Source organism: Dromaius novaehollandiae, chromosome 2 (genome assembly GCF_036370855.1).
Source record: "Dromaius novaehollandiae isolate bDroNov1 chromosome 2, bDroNov1.hap1, whole genome shotgun sequence".
Lineage (NCBI taxonomy): Eukaryota > Metazoa > Chordata > Aves > Casuariiformes > Dromaiidae > Dromaius > Dromaius novaehollandiae.
The window spans coordinates 40805658-40829091 of record NC_088099.1 but is presented as its reverse complement, the minus strand read 5'-3'; the positions used below and the strand labels follow the sequence as shown (position 1 = coordinate 40829091).

Below are 23434 nucleotides of genomic sequence, written 5' to 3'. Positions count from 1 at the left end.
ACAAAAAAAACAAAAAAACCCACACCTATATCTCTTTGCAAGTATTCCTGGCTAATGGGCCAATGTATACTTCTTTGGGCAGGGTCTGCCAATGTGAGACCTAGACAGATGACCAGTAACCTACATCTTTATCAGCAGGTAATGGTGATGGCAAATCACGTGCCAGCAGTCCATGACGTTTGCTTGCTTTAACTCGTATGAACATATAAGGAAATTCAAGAATCTCAGGTGAGATACCTGGAACTGGGATGGTATTTCTTAAAAACAAGCAAGCAAAACACTTCTTTTTCATAACCTGAACTCTTGCGTAGGGCTCTCCCTTATGCTTTAATTCTGCAGTAGGTTAGTTACTAGCCTGGGAACAATGGATACAAACCACCCATGCCATCCTGGAACCGGTGCTCTTTGCATTAGCAAGGTGCAGGTTCTGGTGTTCATTTTGCAACAAAATAATAAAAGAGAAGGGCAAAATCTGGCATGGCTTAAGTCAATAGCATATCTCTTATGTCAATAGCACTATGCTGTCACCCAAGGTTTACAATGAACTCAGTCAATGTTGCAGCCCCATAAGACTGCCCCATTAAGGACAGCTCATGCCGGTTTCTTCTGCACTATTGTGTCACTGGTGTCAGAAGAGCCCTTGCTCCTCAGGCCAAGATGTAGACATAGCACAGACAGGTCATTTTGGCATTGTAGGAGAGCCGACAGTAGTGTGCCATGAACAAGACTGTTTCCCTGCCTAGAGAGCCACTTGGCTTCTTTCAGGTTGTAATATAGGTACAAACTGACAACATGTGCAGTTTGGGTGACCAGGAGAATATGACATCAGAGCAAAATATGAAAAACACCAATATGTCAGTGCAAACTCCCTATGGATGACGTATTTACCTCCCTGCACAATTAGCACACATTAGAGTTTTCACATGAGAGAACAGCACACTAAGAAAAAGGAGGATTCACCCTGCCAAATATATTGCCCAGTATTTCTGTTTTATAACATATTCCAATTCTTAGTCTGTAGTTAAAGTCCATTTCTTAGGTAACTGCAGGAGACCTTCTAGTAAGCTCATGGCAGTGAAAGTTACATTCAACCATTACTTTTTCAACAGGTAATAACTCTGATAGTTAAAGAAAAACAAACTATTAAAACATTAAACAGCCAGATTCATCCAAGCAGTATTCTAATGTTACTCTAAAGTAAATGCCATTTATAAAATTGGAGTTGTGCCATAATGAATCAGGCCCCAAAACTATGCATTGTAAACAGATGGTTGTAACTCAATATAAATTTTAATTCACATAAAGGGATCTGTTGCTGCTTGCGGTTTTGTGGCATCAGCAAAGCTCTGAGAATAAATTAGAGACTCACAGTATATTTATTCTACGTGCTCTATTCTCTTGACAATTGTTTTAAAATTCTTTATGAGAAATAAGCACTAAATGTACAGAAAGGAAGGCTTTTATCCTCAAAGCTTTAGTTTCAGAGATACCAAAAACTTCTGATTTTGCCTGTGGATTCAGTAGGTCCAAATAGTTCCACATGTATTTTTAATTCAATATAAAATATCTTTGTTACTTACACTGCAGGAGCACCCAAAATCCCGGTTCTTCACTCATGTTGCTGTGTGCAATACAAGCCCCGAACAAAAAGACAACCTCTCCCTCAAGGACAGTCCATCTAGGTCAGGATGGTCTATTTGGGACACTACAGACTGTAGCAGCTGCAACTTTGGGGGCATTTTATGGGTGGCCTTTTTAACTTGCTTTCTTCCCCACTCTTTACGGGGACAATTTTATAAATCAGGATGGGGATGAGATCAGTGTCTAAGTGCCTGTGGAAAGCAGCAGCCACTGTCCCCCCGTGTCTGAGGGGTTCCCCTCTTTTGCGGCAGCCTTTCCTGAGGGCTGGTGCTGGCCAGTGGGCAGCACAGGAACAGGTCACAGGGGGACAATTAGGATCCTGAATTAATTTGCCTTCTATAGGAGAACCAGATTGCACACCAGTTATTAGTGGTGTGCCACTATTTCTCTTTTTCTTACAGAAAAGCCAGCTCCTCCTTTATGGTAATGCCTTGGATCTGTGTAGGAGTCTTTGGTAGTAGTCAGTACATGCATTTTTTCAGTTTTATCCAGTGATTTTGGGTCTCAAGGGTACTACTCCTCTTCCCCATCAAGGGGATCCCTCCTCCACACATGAACTGGTCAGCTATTCATACAAATGTTGTTTATTCTTCTGGTTTTGAATTATGCTTATTAAAGAATTTGCTTTGCTACAAGAGTGGAGTCTCTGGGATTCAGAGCTGGCCATGTGCCATGGTTTCCACATGTAAACTCTTTGAGCTACTCTCACTCTTTCCATGGCTGCTTTCTGCTTCTACAGCTTTCATGGGTATAGCTATTTACTTATTTCCTCCTTCTTTTCAGTGTCTGTCTGAAATTAGGCATCTGATTGCACCTTTAAAGATTAAAGCAAAAATAGTAATAATAAAAATTTTAAGAAAAGCAGCATGAGCAGTGGAATCGGTGAAGTCTGCTTTCCTGCAGATTAGCATTCTCCATCCACCTAAACTCTCCTCATATTTCCCTGATAATGCCAACACTCTCTCTCATGTCCCTTTTGGTTTGGTTGAGCAGGTCAGAGAGAGGAGCAATGCATGTGCTCACTCACAGGCTGACAAGCCAGCAACAGTGAGCTTTTGGAAAGGCTAACGGGACACTGCTGTTTCCTTGTCTTCTTCTGTACCCACACACCATTTTATTCCTCCCAACACTGGGAGAAACTTCATAAGTTTAAGAATTTCTTTCTGCTGTCATCTTTCAGAAATTATTGGAGGCAAGCGGCCAAGTGACAAATGATGTGATCGTGCAAATCTCTCTTTCTCACTCTCCTTTTCTTATTTTTTAGAAAACCATGATAAAAGTTACATCAGCAACTCTTAAGCTTTATTCCTTGTTTGGTTTGGGCAAACAATGGTGCCCACCCACATTGCAGCAGTCACTGGGCTTACATCTGCCCATGAAATAACAAATCAAAATCTCAGCTGAAAATTAAAATGAGTCCTAAGAAGAAGTCCAATATGAGTAATCGGCTGCCTGTAAAGCCTATTAGAAGGATGCTGTTGATGTGTAGTTGTATTACCACAGTTGAATATCAGCCTTATATGACTGTTCTTTTCTTGAAATACAAGAATCCAACCAGTAATACATGTCATGGACCACTACCCTCATAGTCATGAGGTGTCATAGCCTTCATAGTCATGATGTCATAGCCTTCCATGCTGTAAGTTATAATATCTTTCCTGTTTTTCCTCAAAAGAGGAAGGAAGGTGTGGATCCAAATAAAGTCATCAAGAAAAAAAAAAATCAAGTAAAGTGTTATACTTGACATTATGAAACAGAGGCCTTAAAACAAAATGGACAGCCAGGTTTCCAACAACTCAACTGAGAAATTACGGTAACTTCTATGTGACCACTGTTTAGACCTATTAGTTTGAATGTATTTTTAAAATAATAATTATTTGATCAATAAGTCTAATATTTTGTTGTTGTTTTTAACTAATTCGAAAAGAGTGGCAATGCATAACATAAATGAAAGTAAAGTTTGGCATTGTGACAATTACTCAAATAATTGCTTTGTTTGGTCCTTTAAAGCAGTGGTGTTTGCAGGATGTTATAAATTATGCAATAACACATTGTACTTTCTACTTGCTGCATGACTTTGATTTTGTACTTGTGTTTATTACACTGTATGCAAGATAACTACTTTGTACCCCAACTAAGTTATTTATTCACTTGCATCTAGAGAAAAAGAAAAAACAACCCAGTTTTGCAATAGTTAAATAGAGCAACTGTGCCATCCAGTGGTTAGCTCAGTTAACTCCTCTGCTCTCTTTCCATGTGATTATTTGGGTATTTCTTGTTTCCTATATAAAAATATGTAATTATTTTAATTTAAAATATTAATTCCATTACAATACCCCATTAATATATGTAATTAAAAAATAATTCTATTCACAAGTTTTTTTTCTAGTATGCTGCTCAAAATGAGGACCCAAAAGAAAAGAAAGATGTTCTGTATATCCTTCTACATCAATTAGAGGTAACTTACAGGTTACTGCACATCCTATAATCAAATGCCATGTCATTCATGAGTAGTCCAATCCGTTTGGAATAAAAATCCTAGGCAATTATTTTGCAACAGATGCTGGACTGATTATAGCCATATCTTTACTACTTATTTGACTTCTGCTTACTGTTTCCATGGGACCATCGACAGCAACAGGCCAAGAAAAACATAGCTCTCAGTCTTAGCTAGCGTACAATGTCCATGGACCGTGGTAGAGGCTTGGATGAAGTGACGCCAATATAACTTTGTTTAATAGCAGCTATAATTAAGTTTATAAGCTAGTTCACAAAACATCTCTGTGACCGTTTGAAAAAAAAGAGTCAGAGGGGAAGGACTATATGATTTGCATATAGTGCGATTACATTTGTATATGATCGGTCTCAGTCATATTATCACCATAATTCTGACGTAATGCTTTGGAGCAAAGGTGACACCGGGTCTTCAATACCCAAGTCTGAACTGAGCAGAATGGGAAATGCAGCCATGGGTCTCAACCTGAAAAGGCACCCTCATTTCCAAACCAAGGTCTCTTGTGACACCTCCGAGGAAGGAGAACCTTCCTTAGTGCAATATTTTATTGGTGAATCATAAGCCTGGTTTTGGGGAAAGCATCATTGTGCATAACTGACTTAATATTTACAAAAAAAGTTTTGCTTCTCTACTTAGTGTTGTACCAAGGAGTAAAATATCAGGTCCTTAGCTTTCTGGGATCCGTATGAGGCCTCTAATTTGGATAGAAGCAACACTGGGACACAAAGAACAAACAGAAGGTACTCAGGGGAGGCAAAATGTAAGGAAAAAGGCTAACACCCAGATATACAGTTTATAAAATCCAATTTTGAAGAAAGGAAACTAATTCTCATGGACTATTCTGGCTCTTCTGCCTACTTCTGTGTTTTGAGAAGTTCCACTGCCCTGAAATAATAACCTGGTGCAGATTAAGTCACACATCCCAGGGGGCTGTTGCCTGGAGAAATAGCACATCATTAAAATAGAGTGGGAGACTTGTGCTGTGGTTACAGGGTCATTAAGAAAAATTCCAAAATCTTAGCATACAGTTACAGCCTGGTTCTTGTAGAACAGCACTGCCCTGTTGTTAGTCCTGGAGTGAATGGGCAATGCCCAACAGCCTGTCTCGCTCTTAACACATAGCCTGTCTAATTGTTTTTGTGCGGGTTTAAACAGTTTTTCAGCTTCCAGGTCTCTGCACACAGTCCAGGTGTGGAACCTGTCCAAGGCCGGCATATACACAAGTAGTGACCTCACACAGAGGGCACTGCTACATGTAAAGCAGCCAGTACAGCTCCCATTTTGGCACACCCTCCCTGTTTACCTCCTCCCCTATAGTCCAACATAGATTATGACTTACTAAGTCATGGGGTGATTCCTTGTGAATTAAGTATTTCCCAAGCAATTGAAAACATATTTTCTTTAAAACAAGCAGTAACTGCACTTATGCCAAGTAGGACTTCCAGGGAAATCTCTGTGTAATTCTGTAATGCCTTTCAGCAATGTGTATCACTGTACATCATTACCTTCTATGTTCCATCATGCTGTGATGTGAAAGGCTTGTTAACACATTTATAATCCTTCTGCTATAGAGACAAGGTAAAACTTTCCTGTAAGGAAGTTGTTCTTTGAGCTAAACAAAGTTGCATCTTGGCTGTAAGTTTGGAAAGTGGCAGGAGATTTAGAGAGTGTCTTGAGTTCTAATAGACCAGACTAAGAGAGACTTAAAACAACTTTTTACTTTGCAAAAATTCAGTATTTTCAATGCTTGTCAAAAACAAGGCACCAAAATCACTGGTTGATTTTTAAAACATTGTCTGAGATGTTTTGTCCCTGGTGTACATACCTCACATTTACAAAATAGTGTTCATTCACATCACACCAAGAAAAAACATTCATGCTATTGTTTTTCATTTAGATATCTCCAGCTCTCCAGAAAAAAAAAAAAAAGTGTGTGCATGTATATATAAAATTTCTTCAAAAAATTCTGAGATTCCATCTCAGAATAGAGATGCTAAGTGCAGAAATTTCCTGTTAGATGATTTCCGTCTTTTCTAAATTAAAAAAAAAAAAAAAAAAAAAAAAAAAAAACAGGCCTAGCATCAGGAGGGATGGAGAGACAAGAGCTTCTCAAGCCGGATTTCTCTTACCTCCTCAGTGGTGAAACTCTGTCCTGAAGAGACCAAATAACTATTTTGAAGATTGTGACAAAACACTTCCCTAAGAATAAGGCCCAGCCTTCTGAGGTCAAGAATGCACTGTTCTGAGGCCTTTTGAGGAAGGAAAGTGCTGACAGTCATTACTGTTTCTCTCCAAGTGAGTGTGTATCTGCTAGGCAGATCTCTGCTGCCCCTCCTGCATGGATTGCCTTGATCGAATCCAGCTGAAGTCAGGGCCAGGTGTGGATACAGATTTGTGGTTGAGATCAGCATTGCTGAGAAGACCGTGGTTCAGATCAAAGGAGAAAAATATTCAGTTTGAGCCCTCCTGAACAAACATTATTGAATATTTACTGAAAGAATTTTTACTGGATAGATGACCTAATGTGGTCTGGGAAAGCTTAACTGTTTCTTACAGCCTAAATGGATGTTTTATGAGGTTATTGTAAACTGCAGTCCTCATATGTAGTGCTAAGAGAAGACAGCAATATTGTCATTTTAATGTGCAATATTTAGAAATGCTGATACATAGTTAATAATGAGCCAAGGAAGAAGAGTGTTGGTAGGGAGATTTTTCCATCCTCACCATATTGCTAGGAGTGATGGCACAGCTTTTTGAGACAGATCTGAGCAGAAAGGAGATAAGGCCATGGTGTCTGACTAGATACAGCAGGTCTCCCTCTCAGAAATTGTTACAGTAGCTTTCCAATCCACATGAATTCCTGAATACGAGGTTGTTGGGGGAGATTTTTATCAAAGGCATATAAGTGTTTGGGGAGTTTTAGAAACTTCCCCATGGTATCTACTAACCAGAGGAAACTAAGGCTGGTCCCTCAGTGGGACCCGGTGGTTTTCAAAATATTAATCCTCCATCCCAGAGCAGCTCACTCATCCAAGTTCCTTAACGCTGATGAAGTCCAAGTGATTTCAAAGCAGCTGTGGTGACACATCTACCACTTTCACAGGGGGTGAGCTGTCTGCACCCCAGAACACAGCACTTCTCACTGTAAGCCTCTGATACGTCCTACCGCACTGCAGTGCGAGCTCACAGAGCCAAGAGGTTTGGGCTAATTGCATTCACGAAGCCCATCAGTTCATGCGGCAAAACAGCCTGCCTGGTAAATCCACCCTGTTACTGCAAACAGGGCTTTGGCTAGGCCAGTCTTGCAAACAAGATGGCAGTCACTGGAGCTGAGTTTTCAGCTCATCTCAGTATGTACGGCTTCAGTGCAGATTCACATGTACTAGGTTTTCAAGGCTCCCTAATTAAGCCCCTTAATTCCTTTTTTGTTCCTTTTTTGTGTTTCTAAGCCCAGCTGTCTGCATCCCTTCTCCTCAGGAAGCTCTTGGTTGCGCAGATGAGAACTCCTGTTGAAGTTAGAGCTAATCTCTGACGGTTTTGATATGCCCTGGCCTTGTTCCAGGATCTCGCTCAGTAAAAGCAAAACACAAGTATGAGTCAGAAATTCATGCTTGCCCCACCTACAGCTTATCTACAGAGGAAGATAACAGCCAAGCCTGACTTCTTCTTAGGACACACTTATTAGCAAAGTGTTCAATGTTCTTTTTTCATTCACCACGAAAAATGATCAGGATGATACCAAGTTTGTGAGGAAAACTTTGTCAAAAGCAATTGTGAGAGACAATTCGCTGTCATCTTCCAATCATGAATTCTGCTGCAGCATTAGTATTTGTAAGCTACCCTGAAATATATTGCTGTTGATAATTATTTCCCTAGCAGCCTAGTGGTTACCACCAAGAGGAGTGTGCCAAGCCTCTTTTTGTGCTGTCTCATTAGTCACAGGTAATGAGAATGTGTACAAATAACAACTCTAATTCCTAAAACTTCAGTTGTGGTGGCAGCATCAGGAATAAACTACCAGCAGTCAGAAGCAAATTATTATCGGCCACACTGTTTCGTGTTCACGTCCAGACCTACAATTACTTAGTTACCTGCATTCTCTCATGTCTTTTTGCCATCTGAGGTTACAGGAAACAGATTTTTTCCTCCTTTGTAGTACTGTAGTCCTATGTTTCATTTTCCCACTGTTTTCCAGTGGATTATTCATGTCTAAGACTCCCTTGTCTTAGGACTTGGTGTTCATTTTTAGAGAAATCACAGTTTTACTTTAAAAGTCCTCAGTAAGCTGTTGCATCAAAAGCTCAGGACTTAGTCAGCAGTTACTTACCAGTTTCAGCATTAGCAAGGAGTCTTGCAAATGCAGCAGCTCTCCAAATTCTTTCTGATATTCTATTCCTGTTTTTTCTGTAAGTATTTCAGCCCCTATCACTGCTAATTTATCATGAAATATAACTGCAAAGGGAAGCAGACTACCTGCAAGATAGTCCTGATATTTAAGAGGTTATTGGACTGTAATCTTTCATGAAGCTGCATCCAAAACCTTACATTTCAGGTTCTTTGTCTTCTTCCATGTCTACAGCATCACTAACCTTTGTGGGGGAAGCCAAAAGATTAAATAGAAAGCTGTGTTCTGATAAAATATTTAGAGTGTTAAAAGGGATGGTCTTTTCTCCGTCACATATGGCACTGGCATGAGAAGAAGATTTTAAAATGGTTTCCTCAAAACTATTCCTTCGCTTTTGACAACCTCTGGTGTGTAAGAGTTGGCTCAAAGGCTGTTCTTTGGTGTATATCTAACCAAGATGACTCATAAATGCACATTTTCTGATTATAGCTGGAGTTACTAATAAAGTAAGTAACTGATTATAAATGGTTACAAGAGGTATAAATTCTAATTGAAAGAGATCATTCTGAGTCAACTTTAAATACTACACATTGTGTAACACAGATCAAAGTAGCTCCAGCACTGCTGTAGCTTTCACAGCTTCTAAAATAATCTCATATGTTGAAAGCTTCCGGGCTTCCTTTTAGCCTGATTTTGATGGATTTGATTAATAATTTTTTATTTGGTTGGTTTGACTTTTCTTTTATTCTTAGGGAGTTTGATACAATTTCATAAGGCTCTTATCGGAGAGCTTTATGGAAACATCTTTGTCCCAGCTGGGGATGATTCACCACAAGGCCCTCTTGCTCACATGAGCAAAGTGCAACCAGGGCGTCTGAGGTCATCTAGGAGCAGAACCATTTGTATCTTGAATTGAGTGTCCAGGGAGAAAGAGTGCCAGCAGAAAGGTAAACTGGGGGTCCAAAACCGGGATGAGGAAGGGGTATTTTCCCCAACTGGTGTCCAATGACACAAAGAAGCTCATGCCACTTTCTCTCTATAAGGTAGAAATCCTTGGATGAACCTCTAGCACAGTATCCTGTCAAAATAAATGTGAGAACATACAAATGAGTACCTTTCACGAGAACCCTTTTCCTGAGTTTTTGGAAAATAAATCAAGAAAAAGGGAGCAAGGGGGGGGAGCAGCAGAGCAGTTTCAGAAAGTTTAGGAAAGGCCTCAGAAAGGGAGTGAGAGAGGCAGAGGTTTGGGAAAGCCGCAGTCAAGTCATGTGCTCTGTGGCCAGCAGCAGAGGCCCGCGAGAGGCCGGCAGCCCAAGGGCAGCTGGGTGCAGCAGGCAGCGCGCAGCTGCAGGGCAGATGTGCAGCTGGCGCATGCTGCTGAGCTTAGGACCCAGATGGTAGCTGTGTGCGCCGGCTCACCAGGGGGGGAAGCAAGGCAGTGCGGGCCCCGCGCGTGTGGAAACATCGAAGGGTGAAAAAAATCTATGTCAGGGAAGGGGTAGAGTTCTGTGGAAACCAAGTCTTTTTTTGTAGGTATGCTCTCAGTCACAGAAATGTTCCAATTTCAGTTATTTCTCTAAATAGCCCAAAACACTGAGGGTACCAGTGTTGAGAATATCACCCTGTGTTGAGAATTCATTGCCATGCACAATACAACATGAACAAAAAAGGCAAAAAAAGAAAAGGTTTTCTGAGATGAGATCGGTAGAGCAAAAAGATAAGCTGGACACAAAGGAGGAAGGTGAATCCAAATTTTAGGTCACCTTTCTGAAGTGAATTAGGTGAATTCCTTTTTACCTTGAATCAGAGGTGAATTAAGCTGAAGAGAATTGTGTATTGAAAGAGAAACAGCCATCTCTCTGCAATTCCCTTCCAAGGCACTGGGAGCTCCTTCTGCCCAGATAGACATTTCACCTTGAGCCCAAAAACTAAAACTGATCACTGTCAAATTGCTAGGCTTGACCACCAGGCCACAATTGGGATGGGAAACTGAAGCTTCAGGACAAAGCAGTTTTATTGGTTCAGTTTGCATGTGCTCACCAGGAATTGCTAGCATGAACAAAACACATGCGCACAAACAGGTTGTGCAGAATTCAGTTGAAGTTTGAGCCCTATAAAAATCAACTGTGTACATTCTGAGTGAATTTTTAAATGCAACTTCCTTTTATAAAATAAAGTGGAGACAGAACAATTGCCAGCTTTTTTAGACTTACAAACTCATGGTGACTTAATTGGTTATTCATTTACTTTTTAAATTATTTTTTAACAGGCTGCCTTAATTTCTTTCCAAGAACTAGAACAAAGGCTTTTGCTGAGTGTTTGCTGGCAGGCTCTGGGACCTGGGTACCAGATTGAAAAATTGCTGCTTAGAAATCCAATTGTCTTCTGTTGAATTATCTATGTATTATCTTTATTTCTGTTAAAGGGGCCCAAAGAGGCCCTAAGTGACATCAAGCCTTTTTATGTTGGATGCTATGCATGAAGCTGTGTGACTTAAATAAATCTGTTAAAAAAGGCTACGAAAAGGAAGTAGTTGTTTTTAGGGAGGGTAAATGAGGACATTAGGGAGAGGCAGCAATGAAATTCTGACTGGGTATACCCAAAAACAAACTTCTGTCTAAGGTTAGTTGTGTGGACATGGCTTTGCTGGCAGTGGCTATATACACTCTTGCCTGCCTCGGGGTAGGTTATACGCTTCAGTGCTGTTCCCATTGTCCACACCACTGCTGTATCTCAGAAGAGCTATTTCCAGAGTTGAGTGTGCTTCGTTTTGTAGGATGGCAAGGTCTGCCATGCAAGAAGCCCTCCCCTCCTCCCCTGCCAACACTGAACTTTTGAGTCTAAAGAAGAAATACAGCCATTCACATGAGGTTGTGCAGGCTGCTGTGCCTGTACAAAAGGCGCTTGCATCTTAATGACAATGATATTGACAAATGTGCCTGCTCTGAAGTATAAGGTCAGATTTTGAGATGCTCATCACCCAGAAGCTATTAGTCAATGGGCACTGGAAAAAAAAATCTGTTCTCATTAAGATGCCTCAGTGGGGGCAGAGCTCTTCTTCCTCCTGGAGTGCTTTATTAAACAAAGAAATGATTTCTAGCTTTATTCTTCACAATTAGTGAAGGTCTCTTCAATGAAAAATGATTTTATAAAGAACCTCAATGATGACATTTTTCTCCTCCTTCTTTCCATTTGGATTATTATAATAACTGGTCTGAGGAAATAATTGAGTATGGGGCCCAAAACTGGTTGGTGGTCTTTCATCAAAATTGCACAGAAGATGAAAATACGTTTTTGACAGAAGAAATGTTTGCCTTTTTTTCCTCAGAACAGACAGTTAGAGTGTCATATGGGAGAGAAACAGGAAGGGAGAAAGATATTTCTTAAAAGGTAGAAGAAAAAAATGTAATAAGCTGTTACTCAGAATGAAAAACACTTCAATTTTGAAATACCAGTTTAATCCTTTGCCTTTTTTTGGCCAAAAGTATGTGCAGAATTTGGTAGAAATTTACAAATTGTTTTGGCCAGCAGGAAACTGCAGTTTTCCATAGAAAAAAATTCAACAAAGAGTGCAGCTGTGCTTCCAGGTCTCTTCTTGTTTGTTGCCCCACATTGTACAGGTAAAACTGTTTGTGGGTATGGCTAATGAATCAGATTAGGAACCTGACCCAGTTTAACAAAAAAACTGTCATGGAGGGGTTGTTTTTAATCTGGATTAGCTCTCAGTTGTGGGAGCTGCCTCAGTCAATCATGCTGGTAAGAGGAATGTATGAACTATACTTTGCCACTACTTGCTTGTACAGAAATCTCCTGCTATACCCTCAGGATATTAGTATAGGAAGGCAGAGTCCTATGGGCTAGCCTCTGCTTCTGGCTCTGCACTTGTACTTTAAATTCAATCAATAGATGAAATATAGGAACAGTCTGAAGCAGTTAATGGACTCAGGACTTCAGTGCTACCCAGCAAGTGTCCTAACTTTGGAGAGACAGCACAAGTTTCAGTCTTGTCCTCTTGCTGGTCAGCTGCTTAATCCAAGAAAGAGTCGTCATGGTTTGGAGGGGTTAGAAGGCATATCTCCTTTGGGAAAACTCCAAGCCCCAAGTGTCATGGTTACTCCTTCAATAGAAATGTACAAAGGGCCACAATGTGAAAAAAGTTTGGTTTTGTGTTGTTTCTTTTCAATTTTAGTCCCATTCATATTTTCAGGTCACAATTTCTATTTATTGAAGTGGGTTTATTTTTGCAGCATTGGAAATTCTGATTTAAAATATGTTTGTTTTCTGCACTTACCCCAGTGAGTGTGCTGGATGTGTTCCCCCTCTTAGAACTTCCACTTTTTTCCATTTTATTCATCTAACAAATGCTACATTACACAGCCTGGCTATTTCTGCATAAGCAGAAAAAGTAAGCTAAAGTAACCTTTTTTAGTGAATTACTTGATCAGCTTTTACAGGCTGAAATCCAGTCGATGTATAAAAACAGCTAGCTTTATGGGTTTTTTTTTTTCCTAATGATTAATCTGCAGCTCTTAGCCTCTGCAACATGAAGAGATAAGCCTTCTTTTATGGTGGAACCATTTTTTTTCTACCTTTATGGCTGGAGATTTGTCAAAAGCTGGTAGTAGGCAAACTGATTTAACCAAATGATGGCTTCTTTCTTTAAATTTTTTTCGTAACTTTAATGTCTAATTAAAAGGAGCCTGTGCTTAAGCTTTTTCATGAAGTGCTGCATCATATCAGATAACATCCACTAAATATTATCTCAAGCTGATCAAGGGATGAAAACTGACACATTACAGCATTTTCCAACATTATCTGGGCAGTTTAATAAGCTTTGAAAAACTTAATGAAAAAATTATGAAATATGTCTTTGAAATGGCTAAAGCTACACAAGGCAGGGCAAAGCATCTCTAAAGCTTCCCCTGACTGCAGAGCTAAGACAAGACTGCTCATATCTAAAGGCAGCCCCAACACACCCACCACAGTGACCCTCTGCCGCTACCCATGAAACCATGTGGTTTCCCTCTCTGCCCAGCAGCAGTGCTCGTCTCCTCTTCCCTTCAGCTGCAATGCCCAGCCGTTCCTGACTCTAGTTCCCTATGTGCTTGGAGGATTACGTGGTTTCCCTTTAAAAAGAAACAAAAACCATTTACAGAAACATCAGTCCTGATAAGACAAAGTACATAAAAAGCTTTCACATATGCTCATTACCTCATTATTTTCCTCAGTGTGAATAACCTCAGCCTCTTTCATTAATCACATAGTGCATAGTATCCTTCAACAATCAGTGTCAGCTAGACCACCGTACAGGCTTAAGTAGGTTTAACAGTTTTTTCTATAGTAACATAGGAGACATCAGAGTCTGGCTGAAATGTACTATGCTGTTGAATTTGTCACTATGAGGCAATTTTAAAATTGTTTGTGTGGTTGTCTGGATTTGATTGTCTCTGTGAATGCAACTTCAATGGCAGGACTGCTAGACTGACCTACTCAGGCACCTTTAGCGAGATGCTTCCTTGGGACCTTTATATGATTGACTTTCTCTTCCTTTTGGATACACACAGAGAGAAGGAGAACTGTGAATATTATGGCTTGGATCATTTAAATTATGAGGGAAGACTTTTTTTTTTTTAAAGAATGTTTTATATTTTTCTGTTCCTCCTAACTGGTGTTAGCATAAAGAAAAATCCTTCCTAAATAATATAGGTATGGAATTACACCATGAATTGCAGTGAAAGTTGGAAAACACTCTTAGCTGGACACCTTCGGGTTACAAATGAAGACTTTACTTTTCCAAAACAATTTTCCTTCTGAGATTTAACCATGCTCCTTGAATTAGAAATATTTTTTCCAACAACAGTTTGCCCTTTCCACTTGCAGTCCCAGCTGGGTCCTCCAATTTTAAGATAAGTAGATATGAAAAAAACTTTTCTAAGACTTGAGCAAACCTCAGAAATACTGGATACTGATTTTGGGACAAACCCAGATACATTCTTTTGTGTCAGCCAATTCCCTTATCGAAAATTTGAGTGGTGCATCAGGGAAAAAAAAGACCAGAGCATTTCAATAAAGAGAATAGCAGTAAATATTTAACTTTTAGGACTATCTGCTATCTACCTATCTGCTTTTGAATTTCTAGGCCACTGTTTTTGGCTTTTTTCCTCCTCTTTTAGTTATATAAGTTTTTATTAGTTTCCTGAAAGCATGCAATTTACCTGCAAATTCTCCCAGCACTCTAAATTCTCTGAACTGACCATCTCTCCTTGACATAACTTGTACAGTTGAGTCTGTTTTCCATGTTTTTCATCTTCTTTAAGGTATTGAACACATAATATATAAGCAGTTAAAAGCCCAATGATTTTTGCAGTGCCATTGAGGTCTCACATGATTAACCTGCTGAGTGGGGCATGAAATGCAAAGAAACAAATGTTCCACGAAAACAGGAACTGTGCAGAGTAAATGGAGCAAACCATGTTTTAATGCTTTATATGAATGCTTATACTTTGTTTTCCCATGGATAAATGAATATTTTATTATTCTTGGTTGATACACTGAAACTGATAAATGCACAAATGCCAATTACTGGTAGCAGCTTATGAACACAATCACAAGAACTGGGAGAAAAGTCAAAAATATGAGTATCCAGCTTGGCTAAGTAGCTTGGCCATTCTGTTTCATTTATACATCAAGGGCACCATCTCTGTTAGTCCATCAAGCTGGTTCAGCAGAAGTTTAGTTATTTGTAAGTAACACTTATGTTTAGATCTGTCACAGTGCCTCCAAAAAGTACAGTTGCAAGTTGTAGCTAAAACCACACTCCTCCATAAAGATTTTGCTTTGGAGCCTGAAGAACCATCAGAAGGGAAACACTCATGTTTTTGCAGTTGTCAAAAGCTTATTCTACACCCTGGTACCCTTTGGGGAGAAGACTCATGGTGCCTGAAGGCTGTCACAGTCACCTGGTTAGTGCACCTTGCCTCCCGGACTAGTCTCTCCCTGAACATCCATATCAACTGATCCTGGAGAATCTTTTCACTTCATATTTGACTTTTTTCTTCCAACAAAGCCTGATGCTGCTTCTCTTTGCTTGCTCAGTTATACCGTCACAATATTTGTGCAAATCTTCATCTGCTCCAGTTTGACTAACGCTTTTCCATGTAGTATCATAGCAAATGATTAGACAGAACATTACAGCATTCCAGGTACTCTAGAACAAATACATCTTCCTCACCTAATAAATCAGTAATCTAATCCAGAAAAGTCATCAACCTTAGAAAGATCTCACTGCATTTTGTCCCACTTTCCATTTGCCAAAGAATTTGCTATATACTTAGTTCATCTAACTGTGGATAAAAATTGGTTCTAATGAATGTATGGCTGAGAGATCGGTGCAAACTCTGTCACAGTTTTCAGTTGTTGTCTTCTTCTTAATGCCTTTTACCATTGCATGTTCTATATGAAGCAAAAATTAAAAGGTCATAACAAAAATTGGTGCGTTAATGTAAGATTAAAACACTTTGATAATGATTATATCAGTGTCTCTCTGTAGGTACCACACCGCTTAGGATTATCTCTAATAGTGATAATGAAGCAAATATCAGATTAATGTCTTGCCCCTTAACAAGTCTGATTGTATGGGCCTATAATGAATTTGATTCCTGGAATTAAAGGATAACAGACAATTTTAATTTCTCGAGCTCCTGAAAATTGAAGGAAAAATAGTATTTCTTACTGGAGAGACAGAAGATCATCAGTTTGTGGAACATATGGTAACATTTATATGCAAGCTCTTTTATTTTCTTGAATTGAATTGTAATGTTGGAGAGAGAAGCTGAGATTCCCAAAGCAAGTTTGATAAATATTTCTTTTTTTCATTGTCAGACCTTGAATGCCTTTGAAGAGAGAACTGAGATACATAAAAGGAATTCCCAGTGGCTCACAAAAGTCTTCTGAAGACACCTAAAGTCTTTGCAATGAAAATAATAAATATACTTCTGGTGATATTTGGTTTTTCAAGAAGTGACACATATTTCAGAAATCCTCTGTCTAGAAACCCTGCCATTTTAAAGGTGTTTTGACAGTAAAGTCCACCTTACTGCCTTAAAGGTAAGATTCAGGCAACCTAGACACTGGAAATTACTAGGACTATAACTACTATGATAATTTGAGAAAGGAATGTTAATGTTTGAAAACTCCAGCTGAAATGCCACACTGATAGGAAAAATGTTTCAAGTGTTATAAAGCAGACAAAATCTGCCCAGAAGCTGATCCGGATAGGTTGGCAAGACAACTGGGAACTGATACTTTTTTTAAGGAGTGGAAGATACAGCTTTGGGGATCCCTTCTGGGTCATCATCATACAATTCCAATTTTGCTAGGTATGTTTTCCCAGGTGCTGGAGAAAATGATAGAATACTCATCTTAGTTACCTATTCCACATTCCCATTTCTTAAGCACAGACATATAGGATTATATACATTTAATCATTTAGATGTAAATAATAATGCTTATCCTTATAGGTACTAAATTATATGACAAATAAAGATTTAATATTTTAGGGCAGGTCATCTTAAAGGAAAGTAAGAATTTTCATTACATTTTGACAGAACAGGCATTCAGACACTATCACTAAAACTGAAAAAGTTCCATTTTCGGTATGAAATTGATGGTAACTTTCCAGTATTATTTATGACTTCCCTGAAAACAGCCTGATTTTGCTGAGAAGGAAAACATCAGTTTTCACAGGTACTTTGGGGGTTTTTGTTATGCTTTTAAGAAGTTAGACAACTTTCCAAAATTTAAAGCTGAAATATTCATTTCCCCTCCTTTCAAAAGATTTTTAAGTTCCTACACAAGAATGTCTCCATGTCAACTAAACTGCATCCTATGATGGACATCTGCCAGAAATTTTGAAAAGTACTTTCCAGAAAGAAAATATCTGAGATAGACGAACTTACACATCGAAATGACATGCCTTCGTCACAGAAAATTCTTTTCGGATACCTTATCGTCAAGATAAGACACTTCCACTTACAAGAGCATAAGTGTATTTCCTCTTGGGAAGGAAGAGCAATAGCTAACGTATAATACAAAGAAGTTCAATACAATGTAAAGATTGTTCTTTGACTTTTCTTCGTCTGCTAGTATATAGCAACCCTGTAATATAGAAAATCTTCTGAGCTGTATGCAGTAATAATCAGTTTCTAGATTTTGGTCTTGTGCACTGTACTGCCTCTTTTACCTTCTGTGCAAGTATCTTTCCTCCCACTTGCCTTCTTTGCCAGTGATGTTTCTTTAGATAGACAAATTAACATTAGAAAAGGAAGCGTCCTACTCACCACAATGTCTCACAATGACTGTTCATTATTATATGATGAGCATGACAAAAAAAAAAGCATGGCATCTTTCTTATGATGAAAAGTAAGCTGAAAATAACTCCTCCACTCCTCCTCCTTGTTTCTGTCACCTTGCAGGGAACTCAGGGACAGGCTCCCACTTCACAACCTTTTTAACCTGTTGAAAATAATAGACATGAACGACACACCAAAGTCACTGATAAAATGATAGTGCATTTTGCAAGTCAGTTGTAGAACAGACAAGACACTTCAAAAAAATGACTTAAACTCTTCTCTCTGACTCATGGAAAGTTCCTGCAGCACATTTACAAAATCAGTCTACAGGAGAGAAAATAAAAGTAACTGAATAAAGGTGATGAGGGTACTATGCATATTGCATAATAGTTACAAATTCTAAACGATAAGAAAAAACAGGAACTGTGCTTTTATTTAAGCATTTTTGGACTCCTCTAACAAGTTGATAGGACTCCTCCCCATCTATTTATGACCCATTTGGTGGAGGAAGGCATTTTCTCTCTCCCTTTCTGTTATTGGTTATATCCAGTTACCTGTCTGCTACTGTATAAACTTCCAGTTTTTTTGTTAGTAATTTGTTATCAAAAGCTTTAAGTGTAATTTGGTTTTGCTAACTGTCACATTAAATGGAGAAGAGATTTAGTTGCAAAGTTCAGACTAAATATTGGTCAAACTGGTCATCTTTATGACCCCAAACATCTCCTACTGCATATCCGACACCAGTCTGTAACATTCAAGGGCCTTGTGGCTAGAGGGACACTTCATATCCCAACTTTTGTTTTTCTATTTCAAATGATAGCTTTACCATAACATCCCTAAGTTTTCCAGATTTTAGTAGTTGGAGCTCAACACTATGGCTCAGCAGATCTTGGCTAGGTTTACTTTACTACGATTGACTTAACTGACAAATTGCTCAGATACTGTTCCTCAGTTTCTTTGTATAAAAGAAGTGAGAGAAAAGGCTTTGCTACTTCCCTAGAAAATTGAAGCCTAGTTAATAATGACAGCAAAACATCTTCAGTCTCAGATGAAGCCGCTATTAAAAGATAAAATCTTATTAACCTAGGTACACCAAGTAACAGAGACATATTCCAAGAGTAAAATTCTGTGATGGAGGTAGTGGTTGAACACAGAGTGATTAGAGAGGGGAGGGGAATATCTGAATTTTACTTTGAGGCCCTGCATATTTTTACAGAGCAAAAATTTGGCCTCTGCCTTTTCTCCACTGATGGCAAACAGAGCAGTAGCAAAGGCAAGGTGAAGAAATCATCTGTCTTTGGTGACCCTTGAGAAGAGGCACAAAACAGGGGCAAACACATCTGAGACCTGCCTGTACATGTCCAAGAAAGCTGATGAGGCCAGTGGAAGCAGAAAGGAGTTATTCGGGGTTGGGAAGGACAGAGAGGGAAAAAGAACTGAGCTGGAAATTAGAGCAGGAGGTGTCCCAGTTGCCAGAGTGTGTTTCCGTAGGGCTGTTTATTACTATATAGCATGTGATAGAAGAGCATGCATGTCTTTTACAGTGAGAGGCTGACAGAAATGACCTCAGCGCAGTGTTTCAACCTTTTTTAATTAGATTGCCCTTTACATTTTTGTCACACGTTTCAGCTAGAGCACAGACCGCAAATGTTGGCTGCTGCAAATTCAGGCTGAGTATTTTCTTACATGCGCGTGTTCCTGCATACTAATAATTCACCAGCTTGTTCAGGTTTTTCTTACAGTGTTTCAACAGGTGTATCCTCACTGTTTTACTATTGTGACAGTGTTAATACTGAGATAAAGAACAGTTAACTTTAGCTACTGAGATCTTTTTCTTTTATATATATGGCTCAACATACAAAAGAGTGAATGAAGAATGGAAAATGACTTTTTTTTTCTTCAGAATAGTAGCTCTTCCACAGTCCACAATATACACAAGGCTTAACAGATAGCCCAAACCTTAAATAGAAAGTTTGTCCTGCTGTAATCTTCTAAATTTCCCAGGGTTTTCCTGATCTGTCTATTTACATTCCATGCTTTCTTGGGAGAGGTCAATGCCTGATTTCATATACAGTAACATTCAGCAAAAACTGAACACAGGGAACTCATATTAATATAAGTTCTGAGCAACAAAAAAGTTAACTTTGGCTTTTACATCTCAGCTAATGCTACAGAAATGGTAGATTATCTTCTGTGGGGAATACCCATCCCCAACTAAATACCTGTATTTTAGACCCTTAACCTACACCGACGTAAAGAATATTTTAATGGATTTCTTATTGCATTATTTATTTATTTTGCACTTACCACCTATGGTTTTGTAGTACCTAAAGAGACTGCGGTTAGAAACCTAATGCTATCAAAATGCTCTCAACCTTACAGTCTGAAAGCATATACAACATAAATAGACATATGGCAGGAGTGAGGAAAGAAACAATTTCACTGACATTGCTAATCAAAGCCAACAATCTGTTTAGTATCAGATACTTATCTGACTTTTCTGTCTGTAAAACTTCAGGAATTTCACAATTTATTCTCAAACAACTTCTATGGATCAGGAAAGCTAATTTCATAAATCCTATTTCATAAATAGAGAAATACTAAATAAGTTCAATAAAACACTTTTTTTGTATCTGGGGAAAAAATCAACATTAGTTTGACCAAGATCCTTCAAGACAGTGGTAACGGAGTTGAAACAAACAAATCCTAGCTTTCCAGATCATCTCACCTTTAACAATTTTTTTCTAAAAAGCAGAACACTAGCCCAAAGATTCAGAGCAAAGTTCCCATTGTTATAAGCCCAGGAGAGTGATATAATTAGAGTAATAAGGGAGATAACAAAATGAAGGTTTCATGTGGAGGATCAGTACAATTCTTCAGTTTCACTTTCCAAAATGAAGGTTGAATCAGTCTCTTCAGTGCCTGATTTGCCCCTCACATGAATCCTGTGGCTTCTGGTGAAAGAACTTCACTCTAGTTTAGTTCAGGGTATGCACAAAAGAGCAGCTGATGATAACGTAATATCCTTATTTAATTTTCACAACCATGTTGTAGCCTCTTCTGTACACATGACTTCAAATGCTATGCTTAAGGAAGCTATTGTGAATCTCCATTCTACAATATTTTTAGGAAAACTTTTGGAAGGTAATATTCTAAAGCTAAAGCTATAAAATTATTATAGCTATTCTCAGAATATTATTTAATTAAAAAATGTTTGAAATGTCCTTGCCTTTTCATCGCTACATAAAAATTAATTTTCCCACAAACAAATATTTTAAATGCCCTTTGAAAACTTTCCTGAAAGCAATGTTCAACATGAGGTGCTCTTCCTATTGAAATTCATTGGACAGATTCCTTCTTCAGAAAGATGGCAACCACAGGGAAATAACCTGGGCTCTATCCAATGCCATAGAAATATTGAGGCTTTCAAAGTTGCAGTGTTTTAGAAATACTTCCTGACTTTTCCCTACTACTTTTCATGAAGAAGGAATTTTAAATCTAAAACACTTACCACTTATTTCTACTGTCGCTGAGATGCTTAGAAACAAAGCTAAGGCAACCAAGATATATGTCTTTCCTTGACTGTCTACTCAATTTGTAATCCTTTCTTGCCAGTTACTGTGGCAGTATTATGCTATGTTGGTGTAGATAAAGTAGTTCACTGTTATCTTTGTTGTCTTGTATTAAATGGGCCTTAAGGGGTAAGATAAGTCTTGCCCGTAATGCTGCAGTCTTGCTTCTCCACAGAAGGCATTTTAATGAGGATATCAGTAAGAGCAGATTTGTACTGAACATGGTAACATTCCTGGCTTTAAAAATGTATAAAATAGATCAAAGCAGGAAATGTAATAAATATGATTTAAAACCGTGTATTCTAAGTAGTCTCTTTTCATGTGTGTGACCACTGACACAACAAACTACATGACTTTTCTTTATGTAAATACTCAAATCACTAAATGCAAGTCCTTAGTGTTTACCAAAGTCAGTCACCACATTTTTCTATGTTATTGTTTACTGTAAACTCTTATTATATTTTTAAAACATATGTTGGCAAACAAGGTAAAGATCAGAGGGAAACAATCACAATATCACAGCTTTTTACAATGCAAGGTTTAAGCAAGTCAGATGTTCTATTTTAAATGAGTGAGCCTTATACACTGAGTCTCAAAAAGCAAGAAGCACAGAGCTATCCTTAGGTCAACCTAATTTTTACGACTCCACAAATTGCCAACCAAGACTACTGCGATTCCAGCACACCATTTTAGAGGACACTAGAGCTGAATGGATTCTGAATTTGGTTTAACAAATCACATGCTCACTGAAAGTTTTGATCATCCTTTCACCTGGAAAAAAAAAATGGGTTGACACTTGCAAACATGTTGTGATGCTTCCCTTACATTCGAGGTGGGCTATAGTTCCCAGGTGCAGACTGATCATTTTAGGTGTCTGACTGTAAAGGTGTCTAAGCTCCCATTATAGTCAATGAAAATTAGTCATTGTGGTCACTGAGATACGAAGAGTGAAGATATCGGGCCAGCTCACCCTAAAGTTGACGCCTACAATATTGACTAGATTCCTATCAACTGTAACGAGAATTTGTATGCGTAGTTCATATGCAGGCATCAACACGTAGTCTTGTAAACGTAGATATCTGAGTCTGTCCACTGAATCCCATTTCCAATGTCAGACTGCAGAAAAGCCAAATGCTGTCCCTTAATTCTTCTGAGAGAATTTCAATCCGTTTTCACTAGGCAAGGAGATTTTGCTATCACCAGGTGTTTAATCTTGCTTGTAAAACTGCTTCATGCTGTGTAGATAATTAGGCATTAATCGGACAAAAAACTGGAATCGAAGAGCCCTGCTGGCTATTGGAATGTCCCACCAGGAAAGCTGCGTTTCCTCTGTCCTGCTGTGACATTGCCTGTGTCCTGGCGCTTGTGCACTCACCTTTTCTGTAAGAGACTCAGAGACAAATCCACAACTTAAATCCAGCAGAACATGAATTTAAACATCGTGTGTCCCACAGTATCAAAGTGCTTCAACTTCTGAGCTGCCAGTGGAGAAGGCCTTTTTCCTCTCCCTTCCCCTCTCCCTCCCCCTCGGCACGTCAGTAAGTTTTGGCTTTGTCCTGTTCCATGGCAGAATTTTTATGCTCTTTGGGGGAAGGAGGATTGTTCCCTGTTGGACTCTGCTTAAAGCTATCATAAGCTCACGCTGGAGAAGAGGGCCAGAAGAGAGAGAATAATAGCTTTCTTGACAAAGAAAAAAATCTCCCAACTCTCAGGAGAAATAACTGGGGTTCTGAGCCCTACATTCATTTTCTACCAGATTTAGAGGTAGGGAAATACTGCTATTCCACAGCACTATGGTAGAAATGGGCCTAGAGGTAGAAAAGTAAAGGATAAATATTCAGATTGTGCTTTCTTATTGGGTATAGGGCAGCATCCAACAGGTTAAAAAAATCCTGACACATTCACAGTGATACTGTCTGAATGCTCCACCCAACTGCTGTTGTGGACATATGGCATGATTTTCTGGGTAATTCATTAACAGCTTTTGTGAATGACATCACAAAGGGAAGTG

At 38.9% G+C, this 23434-nt stretch overlaps 1 protein-coding gene across 5 annotated transcripts in view; it reads left to right on the top strand.

The window, feature by feature from the left end:
• ITGB8 (integrin subunit beta 8) overlaps positions 1–21723 on the top strand; it is an 83671-nt gene extending 61948 nt beyond the window's left edge. For 4 of the 5 annotated variants that reach the window (XR_010387646.1, XR_010387645.1, XR_010387644.1 and 1 more), the window contains 2 exons: positions 16383–16607; positions 17337–21723. Coding sequence is in view for 1 of the 5 variants with exons in the window: in XM_064506331.1 (XP_064362401.1) it covers positions 16383–16454 (72 nt within the window). In the remaining 4 variants the exon portion in view is untranslated. Of the gene's footprint in view, positions 1–16382 lie in introns of all 5 variants that reach the window. The other variant, XM_064506331.1, reaches the window with a different exon arrangement.
• Positions 21724–23434: the final 1711 nt, after the last annotated feature.